Below are 12,999 nucleotides of genomic sequence, written 5' to 3'. Positions count from 1 at the left end.
TTTTGAATTTGATGTAAACGATTGGAGTATAACTACTTTTTAGTACGACATATACTTGAAAATGAATTTAAATTTAGTGTAATAGTTGGAGATGTCTATTACAACTAGATTTATCCTTTATTTTTACGTGTGTCTCGAGATCACTATTAAAGCTCAACTAAATTTTATCTAAAGGTGACTGAATGAGATCACTGTTATATTTCAACTTATCACGTCAATCTTTACGTAACAATATATCAAAAAGTTTGTTTCAAATAAAGTTGTCTTCTAAGTTAACATTGAAATCATTATTGCATATACAAAAAATTGAAATCATTCTACCTACTACAAAGCACCAATCATTTTTAAAGATTTTTCTTTGTGATTTTCTCACATATTGTTATTAGTGTAATTTGTTAATTAATTTTATTTAACTGCTAAAGCAGTTGCTATATATGGTTATGATGTGGCAATTGCTATTCATAAACTACGAATTTTTTTACTACTTCGGCAAAACCAATTTTCGGTGGCTAAAAAAAGACAACATGTGATCATTTGCCTTGTTTAATGGAGTAGTAGTTTCGTGCTAGATTATTGGGACGTTCGTCATATATTGTGGATGCTCATAAGTCTTAAATAGTAGTTTCTCAATATGACAACTACCGACTCAATACAGTCTAATTTTATCAAAACTAAATTATTTAACGAGTTTTCTTTGATCTAACCACCAAATATAGTCAAACTCGACTTGATTTATTTAGCTGACAACTTTCAACTGAACTGAACTCAAACGAGATCTATAAAACCAAAAATCTAAATAATTCACGAATAACTTATTCATTTAAAATTTATTATATCCCATGGCACCAAGCCACCAACAATATCAATCATCAACCAAGTTACTCCCCATTTTAGTATAATACAAAACCATTAAACCAAAAAATGAGTTAAACCATTTCGTCACACCAAAAAATAATTTTTATTTCAATTATTTATATTAAATATAATTTTTTTTTACCATTTTTGAGCATACGTCTCACAAAATTTTTACAGTACACCCATATTTGATGTTATACCCAAAAAAAATACAAGAATGAATTTGAATTTGCTATATAATTGAAAAAACTTTCTACAACTAAAAATGAAATTTGATGTATGATTGGAGATGATCTAAGAATTATAATTGCTCTATCTGAGCTTGTACTAAACAAGATAATGAGATCGTTATCTGTCAGTAATTGAATGGCCTCACATATTGGGGCATTTATTTAGGGCCAGTTTTTTAGGCCTGATGGGAATAAGTTGGTTAGGATATGGGCCTGGACTATTTGCATTGGCAAGGCTGTTTAGTGATCCAATAAACTTATATTTTGTAACTTGGACAAAATTGTTCTTTTTCCAGTCCATTGCTTTATACGGCTTGACTCCAGTTGGCTTCCATGTAACTGACTAATATGCCGAGAAAATACCATATGCTCATGGAAGCTGAATCAGCTAGATTTCCTGCTAATATCTCTCAGTCTATATATACGACGACGCATCTCCTCCCGCCATAAGCCCTAGAACTCCCACGAAAACAAGTCAAGCTTCATCGGATGCGATTAACGCAGGTAATTCATCTCCGCGAATCGTCGATCAGTTTCTGAGTTTGTTCTGAGTTTGTGAACTAAATTTTTGTGTTTTATTCATGTAGATGTCAGCCTCCATGCGTACCAATGACAGTCAGTAAGCTCCTTCTGGAAGCAAAGGTTGTTGTGCATGACATATGACGAATTTGGTTTTAATTTTACATATGAATGAGTACTTATCTATAATAGATGTAACTGGATGCAGATAGGACGCATCGTGTGTGGAGCGACAAAGAGGAAATCTTCTTGCTGGGAGTAATGAAAGAGTTGGTAGCTACTGGCTGGAAGTCCGATAACGACTTCAGATCTGGGTATCAAATGAAAGCGGAAGAGGCAATGCACCGAGAGTTTTCGGGGACTGATTTGAAAGCGAACCCTCACATCCAATCGAGAATTTACACCTGGAAGAATAGCTTCTATGCTCTGTCAAAGATACTAGATCGAAGTGTGTTGGATTCAATGTTAACGGTGACTATAAGATCGACGTAAGCGACAATCAATGGAGCGAAATTGTTAAGGTACTTGTTGACTCCATACATTTCTTTTGAACTATATACTATCAAGACTTTCGCAGGTGCTCTTTTGTAACTAGCATCATTAATACAGAGATGGGGGTGTTCGTTCGCTACGTAATAAGTCATGGCCATATTACGAGGACTAGAAGATCATCTTCGGTAAGGACAGGGCGAATAAAGATGGAGCTGAAGAGATGCTTGATGCTTATAACGATCTCAAACCGATTGAGCATGTGGCAACTATTGGACCTGGGCTTGATTTCGACTTTGGTCTCCACGACTTCCTTGGAGGTGATGCAGGGCTTCACAGGGACTCCCCTACTGTGATGAGTGAGAGTGGATTCTCTCGTGCGCATGAGACACCTCCTATGACGAGTGATAGTGGATTCTCTCGTGCGCGTGAGACACCAACTACTGAAACCTCAAGCAAGAAGCGCAAAACGTGCGATTCTGGATTGGAGGGACTTGTGGATGTGATTGGAAAAATGCATGAAGCCACTAACACTCACCTTGAATATCTCGGGTCCAGAATTGGGTATGAATTCGACCTCACAAAGGCACGTAAAGATGTTTTCGAGCTTGTTGCTAAGGTGAATGGAATCAACCTTGCCGAAGTCTTTGATGCTTCTAACTTCATTTTGGAAAAAGTTGAGCGCATGGACTTCTTCATGAGTCTACCCGAGGTGGCCAGGCATGAGTCTGTCTTTCCCGCATTGAAGAAGTATTCTGCTAAGTGATGGGGAATTTGTGTGTGGGGTGGATGGCAGTGTAGCTACTGTTGCCATTGGTTATTAGGATCACTCTGCTTTTTGCTATGTAAATATTGAAGGAACTGGCAGCAGAAACGTGCGTCGTATTATCATAATTTAATAATTATTAATCGAGCAAATAAATCACATAATAGTCAGATCTATTTAGCTGATTATTTAGACAAAATCTATTCGCATAATTCTCACATGTATCATGTTCATAACTTGAATTAATCATGCTTTAAGAATATTGAAACCTAAAACATGCTTTTCTACGGAGCAGAAATAATACCTAATTAATTCTCCAAAGAATTGATGATGGCTAGCGACTTCTCCACGTGACGCTTTGAATACTAGACCACGGATCTTCTCTCTGGTTCCCTGACTGTACTCCAATATCAGTGTGGGCTGATCTCACCGGAATACTAGGACTTAAATAAAAAAGACAGAAGAAATCCCTTTCCAATTTGGAGAGAATTTCGAACTCCTCTTAGTAGAAGGGGACGAAATTTTGTGCTAAAATAATTGTGTTTTATGTCTATTTATATTAAGTTCCTTTTGGGCCCAGACATGGATCTATGGAAGGTTTTGGATATGAGCTCATCCAATTTACTTTTTACTAATTAAATTGAACCCACAATTTAATATAAGCTTTAATTGGAATATTACGAGTAGCCACTACAGGAGTAATATTGAACTCTCCCCATCCAAATCCGAAATTATAAGTAATCCGGGTTTCGTTTTAACTTTCATTTCTCGCACTTAAGATAAAAATGTCCATTAATTACTTAATGTCTGCTAAGGACTTAATTAATTAACTTCTTATTAATTCCAAGAGTGGACTTAGCATGAAACGCTTATTTATTATTCATAGAGTAATCAAACTCCAACTAGCTAGGTTCCGAATATTAAAACCTTGTTTCACGCTCCTCTTGAGGAGATTATCAAACGAGACTCACCTTGCGCACGATTCAATATAATAGCAATCCTAGCACCGCTAGATATTAATCACCACTACCCAATATATTAGGATTATTGGGTTACGAAAAATCCGCACCATTTGATAAACCAAAGTAATGCATAATCAATACCGTATGCTCAATGCTAACCTACATTGATTAAGAAACAAATATTTATCAAGACCTCGCCTTCAGTAGATAGCCCAAGGACAAGTCTTGCTATTAGATCCGTTCAGCGTTTTACCACACCAATGTCATCTTATTTCAGTAAGGCTTAGAAATATGCGGACTGACATTGCAACCTTTCACGATGGATAGTCTAATTCCATCTAGGTCGTGAAATTATTCTTTTTCTTTGTTTAGGACTGTCCGTGTTACCTTAAAGTGGATGTCGCCCACAACCGGTCCACTAAAACAAAGACTTAGACTTTGTTAAGTTAACTAATACATTTAAACATGCAATTAACATCCATTAAATATAAAACATAACAATATTATGACAAAAATAATCTGTTTTATTCCTTGGAAAATAAAATAAGAGTTTTACAGTATTCAATCACTCAAAAGGTGATTTCTAGTATACAAATTCTAACAAATATAAGTACTAGGACGTAGCTCTAAGTTGGTATGGTTTGCCTGTTGGTATAGTTGGCTAAGGTAGTATCTATTTTGCTAATGTAAAAAGATGCATAAGTATGAACCAGTATGACTAGGTTGTTTGTATGGTTGACTAGGTTGATGGTTATTTTGTCATCTATAAATGCGAATGGAAGTAATGAAGTAAATGCTAGTTTGCTATTGAAGCAAAGTGTTTTACCATCATCAAGTCCATCCATAAAAAAACATAGAGAAAACTTGCCAATAACTGAGTGGCTTGATTACATAAAGAGGACGAAGAACGTGACGTGCGTGTAGCTGTGTAAATTTGAACTTCCCAGACCACTAGACACTGGGTCTAGGAACTCAGAGAATCCTCGAGTTGCCTGTCGTTAGGCACACAATCACTTCCTTCCCTTTTCAAAACCCTCAACCCGCTATGCTAAAAGATTAGTACAGGGAAGCAGGGATCGAATCCACAGAGACGGATGCGTAAGTAAACATGTTAAAAGACCTGGAAACTATTTTTGGCTGCTGCCACGCAATTTTCTCGGGGTTGAGATTTAATTCCTAGACTCGGGAAATGAACTGCTCTTTCCTAACAGCTAGATCTAGGCAGAGATAACAGAAAATGCATAACAATAATCCAACAAGTTGAAATGACTGCTAGACCTAGTAAACGGCTTCCTAAAACTAACCTAGACAGAGGAACAAACAGAATGTGGGGACCATTTCCCAAAACAACATGGTACGACAGAAAAGCTGCAGATTAACTACATAAAGGTTTTAACTAATAACGACATCATCTTCTTTAAAATTAGATCACAAAACGCAAAGGAAAAACAGAGTAAAGCAAAGATCAAAACAGGGTAAACCAAATTAAACCGATTAATGCGATCAACTACAGAAACTAAAACAGATCTACTATTACTAGACGAGGTAAACAGGAAAACAGAAATTAAACACTACAACCATGCAGACGTGAACAGATCTCAACACTGGATGCTTCATCCACTCCGGATCCAAGCCATCCACAACAAACCAACAAAAATTCCATCTCAGATCTCACAGATTTAACCGAATTCAGCTGATCAACTACAAACCTCCATGCAATTTAAACTCAAAATTCAGATCAATAACCAATATCCATCAAAAGTAAACATGAGAGGCAACTATAACATAAACGAAACCAAAGCAACAGATTCCATAGCAAAGTAGAACAATATCCAACGGAAATGTAACAAAATACGACCGAGCTTCGAACAGCGAAGACTCGGAAAAACCAGAAACGTAAACAGAAAGCAGTAAAAGATGATTGTATCTTCTCCTCCCGTGGAGACGGTGTTACACAACGACTGATTTTACCAGGGAGCTTGCATAGATGTGGCAGGGATGTGAGCATTCCAGAAATTAAGTGGCAGTTCCTAAAAAAAAATTCTCATGATGAGTACCAGGGAAGCCTTTGCGACAAATAGAACATGGTGTGAAATTGGAATACTCACGAAGCATCCATATTTCTTTTTGTCAGTACCACATTGAAAGTGGGGTGTTCGCCACAGTGTTGTTAGGGTCGCGGGTCGGCCTGGGGCGATGAAGCTGGACCTCAGGTCGCGGGGCGATGGGGCACCGGGGCGAGGGACCCACGAATCGGGGCGCAAAATTATTTATTATTTATATATTAGCAATAATATTGATTAAAGAGAATTTTCACTAATATATAAATACTTGTACTTGCATAATATACTCTGTTATGAAAATATATTTAAAGTTCAACCTTGACATTTGGGTAGAAAAGAAAAATTGAAGGAGTTATAGTCAATTATTTATTTTGATAGTTATTAATGAATTTTATAATTGAGTATTTTGGGGAAAGATGAAAGGTTGGTAGAAATAGTAAATTAATTAGTATAGAAAAGTGGAAAAGTAAAAAGTTGCCTTCATATTAAAATACTAATAAAAAGGAGAAAAAAAAACAGTTTTCTTCTTCCTTAACAACAAAACGGAATAGTCGCCCCAACCGCCGCTCCAGTCGCCCCAACCGCCCCTATTGCACCCCGACGGCGCCCCACGTATCTCGCTCGGCTCACCCATGTTGGGGCGAAGCCGACCTCGACCTTGGCGACCCGCGCCCCGAGCGCGCCCCTTTTAACAACACTGGTTCGCCTTCGGCCGACAACATCAGCTCTTCTTCGTGTTCATCCTCAGCCTCTGTATCAGACTCAGTTTCAGACGGAGAGTAATCGTCAGATGATTGTATATCAGGAGAGTAGTAGTCTTTATCGCTTGGATTCTCTCCAAGAGCTTCACATAAAGAAGGGTAAAAACTTTGCATCTTTGCCTACTACTACATGAGTGGAGTGAGTAATATGAATATAACTTGTAGGCAAGCACTACCAAAATCAAACCGTTTCACATGGAACGTGCCTCCCCCAAGCCAGGTGAAGATCAGCAAGTCCAAATTCATGATGTCGTTAGCCTGAACGAAGTTTCTCCATCCAACCCTGAAGAATAAGCCATTTGCAACTCTCAACAAGCTTACACCCCATACTCTCCTATAGGGCATCATAAGAACACATTGATGTGGTAAGGATACCCCATGTCGACCAACAAATTCAGGTGGGAAGCGTTGTAGATGGTTAAAAATAATAGAGTCGTTTATGTTCAAGTATTGACACCAGAATCTAACATATATGAAATAATAGAGCTGATACTTGCTATTCCGTTGCTGTGGAGACTCTCGGAGAAGCACTTGAAGAAACTTGGGAGCCTCGCATATTCACCGTCATTCATATTGGGAGCAACCACTGTGTGGTGAGTACTACACCACATGCAGAGCTATTTATTGATGTGGGATTGTAGGAGAAAGAGGAGAGGGGTCATCACCTAACTACAATAAATTGCCAACTTACCCAAATATAGTGGGAGCAAACTGTAAAGTGGACTCCGAAAATGGTGCACATTGCACACCTACTCTGCAGAATAGTAGATTGGGTTGGCTGGGGTAGTTCGATGTCAATCCACTCTGAGATAATGAATGAAGTGAGGAGATATTATGCAGGTTTATCACATCTTCAATTAAAGCTAAGCATTAATAACTGAGTTGGGAGTGGGTAGTTGTGTGAAGTAATCACCTACACCTTTCACAAAGATGACCATTATAAAAAGATTAGGCTCTTCAGTTTTTCAGTAAACATCTTTCTACTACATATATCTATAACTTTCGGTCATGGCTATGAATCAACCTCTGCAAGTGATTGTTATTTCCGACTCCAGTGAGGAGGAAGATGATGCATCCACGGTGATTGTGGTTTTCGACTCGAGTGACAAGGAAGAAGATGTTCCCACAGTGATTGTTATTTCGGACGCGAGTCCCACTGGTGGAAACCTGATCCCAATCAAATATGCATCGTCGTCGGAAGATGAAGATGAGGCAAACTCTCGTGCTTTTGGAGCTACACATAAAGTCCGACATAAGCTATTTATCGTTGATGAAAGTGAGAGTGGTTGTCAATCGTCGACTGTGAAGGACCACTGTCATGTGGTTCCACTTATGGTAGCCGGACTCAAGACTGGAACGAAAAATAATCTACCACGTCCCCCTCAAGAGACTGCCCACGCGTATTGAATGCCTCCCCTTTTGCGAGTTCATGTGCCTCGTGTAGCCCTCTCCCAACAAGCCGACGTACAGCTCCATAGTAAGATGACCAAATTATGCATAATAGTCACCGATGGCGCTTTGTTTATATTATGATAAGCTTTGTTGATATTATGTTAGATATGAACCAACATGTCTCCCCTTTTATGTTTTTAATGTCCTCTTTTAGGCTTTTGTGGATCGAAGGTGTAAAGTGGTGCGTATGGGGATATGACTTTTGTACAAAAGAAATGGTGTATTTTGGTGCGTGTTAGCTATATGAAGTAACACTAAATCAGCAATATTTTGGTGCATGTTATGAACTAACACTAAATCAACAATATTTTGACTGAAAATATAACCTCATTACACAAACTCAATTGCTCATTATAGAGTTGCAGTAACATAGAGTGCTCATAATTCATAATCCATGTTCATACATTCAAATTACAACCTGTAAATAGATCAAGTGTCATTACCATAATTTAAAACAAATCCACTTCAACTACAACATGACTGCAAAGGTGAAGATTCAACTCAGCTTCGTTGGCCTGCATCATTGTGGAGCTCCGGTGTACTGGAAAGTTGCAAGTTTCGTTACAATTACCTTATAAAGCAACCAAACTGACCACAAAACATATGATCAAGTGTTCACAAATTTGTCATAAACTTATTTTGCATCTCGATGAGTAATTCCACTCTGTTGTAGGCTCTACGGTATCAACAAACTCATTTTCAACAGCCTCAGCTTCTAAATCATGCTCAATATGGCCTCCATCCTTTGCCAGTTCGATTGGATCGGTTTCCATTGCACCTCGCACATAGTTGTGAAGCAGAAAACAAGCCATAATAAGTCGGACTTGCACCTTCACCGGGTAAAAGGCCGCATTCCTCGAGATTCCCCAATGCATTTTAAGTACTGCGAATGCACGTTCAATGACATTTCGTGCACGCGTGTGTCTCATATTGAAAATTTCGCGTGGACTTTGAGGGGCCTCAGTAGCGGGCCCCCATTCTTGTAGATGATAGCGGACACCTTTGTAGGGAGTTAGGAAATCATCATTGATTGCATAACCATTATAGCATAGATAGTAATTACTTGCAATTACACAATCGATTTCTCAATTAATAGTAATAGACTACAAAACAATCAAGTATAAACGGTTTTCTCATGCCACCTCGAGGAACCTTCAATCCATTGGGGTGATTCACAGCATCGCGGAGGACCTGAGCATCTCCTGCAGAGCCCTCCCACCCCGGCAGCACATATACGAACTTCATCTTCCGGTCACACACGGCTATGGTGTTTGTGCAAATTTGACCTTTTCGTGAACGATACCGAGGCTTATCAGCCTGGGGCACTTGTAAGCTAATATAAGTCCCATCTATAGCCCAAGGCACCCCTACATCCATAACAAATTTGTCAAAAAAGCATTGAACTACATTATAATGAACTTTTTGAGATGTACAAGAACAAACCGGAAACACTTCCATCGGTTGTTAGTAGATTCATCTGTTACCGGTTCAGGAGTAGCTAATAGAGAAGCTTGCAACCTAATCACAGCTCGTAGGATACGATGAACATAGTATGAAACTGTGTATCCAGAACGTGCGGAATCAAATTTGACAACTTTGATCTTCTTGTGGTGTGCCAAGATAGGTAGAAACAACGCAACCCGTTCCTCAACCATCACAAACTTGTTGTCTTTTAGATCACCATTCTGTCTGAATATGCGACATAACCTTCCGAAAGCGTTCCGATTCATGCGCAAGTTTTCTACACATGCCACATCGGATACATGGACCAAGCGATTAATATGCTTGACTTGGTCTGGTATCCTACGCAGACGACTATAAATAGCTCGTAAAGATCTTTGGTTCAGCCCCCTTCGGTTGCGTTGTAGATAGATGAGAATCATTGCAATAACATCAAGTTGATTGTTGTGCATAACCTCCTACATCAATTGAATTACAAGGGCCGTCGTCGACACTGGAGGTGCCATTATCCAAGAACAGGACAAATCTACAAAAATAGCCAGAGTTTATTTTGCATTTCAGATCCAATCGATCCAAGATTGTCAAACTCACTTACAAAAATCTACCTAAAATGTAGGAGCATAATTTCACCAGTAAATCATTCAAATACACAAAGGAAAAACGGCGAAACAAGCGAGACACAAGATTCGTTCAAAACTGATCGATTTCGAACTCTCCAAAGAAAAAAATGTAGATTCTTACTCAAATATATCAAAATCATGCGTTTCTATTGTATAAGAATTACCTCCACAAAATGAAGTTCTTGGTTGCAAAATTTGGAGTGTTGTAATGAGATGTCGAGGGTAGATGAGTAAGATGAATTATAGGCCTCTCACACTGCCACAAATTGGAAAATAAACCCATAAATTTTTTAGGATTGTTTAGCGATGAAATTCTACCTCAAACAGTAAAAAAGGACGGATCAAAGGGAAAAACGATCAAGGGCACAAAACAATGAGAAAAAGGTGGACAACTTTCATTTTCCTCTATTATCAAGGGTAAAAAATTGTCCCTTATGGTTCGAGCCTAACTAAGGATTGGGTCTCAACTGGACTCTGGTATTGAGCAATGCCTTTTTATTTGAAACCATTATTCTTATACTACAAAATTAATATTGATGTTTTACAACAAAAACATTAAAATTAATTAATGTTAAATAAACGAAAATACACCTTAAAACTATTAAGTGTTAGACTATCTCCAATGGTACATTAAAACCTAAAATGGGGTAGACAATTAGTTGTACTCCAAAACTAATCCTATTTTTAGGTTTACTTTAAAATAAAATTAAAATCTTTTTCAAATTTTATGAGTAAAAAAAAACATAAGATAAATAATATTCGTAGGTTTGAATTAAATGTAAATAGTAGTAGCAAGATCATGTTTGATATGACATTTATTTAATATGAGTTTGAGTTTAATATAAAAGTTTAACCTATATTTTTATATGCAAAATGTTAATATAACTTGGTATGTATAATCAATAATATTTTGACAATTGGATCCATGTAGAATTACCTACATAAAAATGAGTGTGTGAGTTGGCCAAGCGGTTGAGAGGGTATTAATAATTTTACCCTTAGGTTCGAGACCTCTTTGGCGCGACCTTTAAATTTATGTTTTTAACCATAAATATAAAAAAAAAAAGAATTACCTACATCAAAATTAATGAATGTAAATCTAAATATATTCCTTATTGGTAACTATGGAAACTTTCCCCAAATTATATGGTCCTCGCATATATATTATTTGTATGAATGAATTATTTGTGTGTACGATAGGGATTGGGGATTTCATGACATGCTTTAAACTTTTTTGTTTATATTCACATGCATAAATAACAAAAAATTCTACACTAACTTAAATTTATTATCATATCAAAGATTCAAAAAAAAATGTTAAAAATGTCGTACTTCAGTACTCCCTTCATGGTTCAAATTCTTTCTGAGCTAAATATAGTCTAAGTTTTTTATTTATTTATTTATTTTGTTAGTAGCCATATCTGATGATCTTGTGACGGGAAAGTGGTTATTTTCCATGGTCACCGGATCAACCAGTTCACCCGTTGACACTCTGTCCACACGTACCCTATTCCGAATAAGAACTCTCTCCTTATTTGGACCCGAATTCGATTAATAATTTTAAACTTAGCACCTTCATTATAACTCAAACAAATATGCATCATTACTTAAAACAAATGATTTTATTGCAAGACAGCAATATTTGCATAAATAAATACCATCTAAAAAATATATCACATATTTATCTACATTAAAAGTTCGCCTCTAAACCTTCCAACTTTGATATAGTATTTCCTGTTTGGGATATAATTTCTTTACGCTCACATTTATTAGAGAAAGTAATACCCTTCTCGTCCTATTCAAGATATCCACATTTTTCAATGACATGAAATTTTATGACATGAAATTTTAGGTATTAATTGGATACGATAAAGTAGAGTGAAAAAGGTAATTGAATATTTATTTACAAATATGAAAATGAACATATTAAATGGGATAAACTAAAAAGAAAAGTGAATATTTTGATTGAAACGGAGAGAGTAATAAGCTATTTTGCTTCAAAACATAAGCAAAAGTGGATGACATGCAGCTAGGCTATGCATCCTATCTCTTTTTGTTCTATACATGACAGTAGCTCTTTTGCTTCATTTAAATCATGAAATTTAATTATTCGAAATTAATTAAATAAATCAAAGAATTTAATTAAATCCAATTAAGCAAACTTATTAGTTTAAATTAATTCAAGAAAACTGAAGTCCCAGCAATTATTTTAATCTGACCTTAATAATTAATTAATTTTTGGCCCAATAGGAATATTCAAAAGCAGATTTCGGCTTAGCAAATCAAATTTCTTAAATTGGCCCAAGCATAAATAAGAGGCCCAACTTTTATTAATCCAATATAAATAAAAGAAGCCCGTTACTCCAGTTCAATTTTGTGTATTTGTAGGCTGTAGCTCAATTTTTACTATTTTCACCTCGCACAATGTAGATTTATCTAAGTACAGATTGTGAAAGTAATGTGATGATTCTGAATCTTGATGAAACAGAAGTACTACATTTTCAGTATTATTCAAGTCCATTTTTAAAACAAAAGCAGAGTACTGGTATCTATGAAGTAGAACAAACAATAAAAAGAAGCCAAAAAAACATCAAATTCCTTGATCTATTCATACACGAAAAACCTCAAGCATTAGTGGATGGGTTGACAATCTAGATTCAACTCGATCTCCTTCGTTGTGGAGGCACAAGCCCCAACCAAAATATTTTTTTTGTTGGTAATATACTTACATATTTTCTTTGAGTATAAGTAAAATTGAGAAACAATATGATTTAAATATTTAATTCGATTTCTCATTTATGTTTGACGGGCGTTGATCAGA

At 36.6% G+C, this 12,999-nt stretch overlaps 2 protein-coding genes across 2 annotated transcripts; both read right to left on the bottom strand.

Annotated features, from left to right (window-relative positions):
• Positions 1 to 8,723: 8,723 nt before the first annotated feature.
• On the bottom strand, positions 8,724 to 9,342 carry LOC125206313. Its single transcript, XM_048105586.1, has 2 exons — positions 9,240 to 9,342; positions 8,724 to 9,097 (listed from the first exon to the last, which is right to left on the bottom strand). The coding sequence occupies exons 1-2, from the start codon at positions 9,340 to 9,342 to the stop codon at positions 8,724 to 8,726; spliced, it is 477 nt and encodes a 158-aa protein (XP_047961543.1).
• On the bottom strand, positions 9,204 to 10,424 carry LOC125204315. Its single transcript, XM_048102926.1, has 3 exons — positions 10,343 to 10,424; positions 9,541 to 10,084; positions 9,204 to 9,464 (listed from the first exon to the last, which is right to left on the bottom strand). Exons 2-3 carry the CDS (start codon positions 10,008 to 10,010, stop codon positions 9,431 to 9,433), a joined length of 504 nt encoding a protein of 167 aa, XP_047958883.1. The 5' UTR covers positions 10,011 to 10,084; positions 10,343 to 10,424; the 3' UTR covers positions 9,204 to 9,430.
• Positions 10,425 to 12,999: the final 2,575 nt, after the last annotated feature.

The sequence above is a fragment of the Salvia hispanica genome, chromosome 2 (assembly GCF_023119035.1).
Source record: "Salvia hispanica cultivar TCC Black 2014 chromosome 2, UniMelb_Shisp_WGS_1.0, whole genome shotgun sequence".
In the NCBI taxonomy this organism is placed as follows: domain Eukaryota; kingdom Viridiplantae; phylum Streptophyta; class Magnoliopsida; order Lamiales; family Lamiaceae; genus Salvia; species Salvia hispanica.
This window is presented reverse-complemented; position numbering and strand designations above follow the sequence as displayed.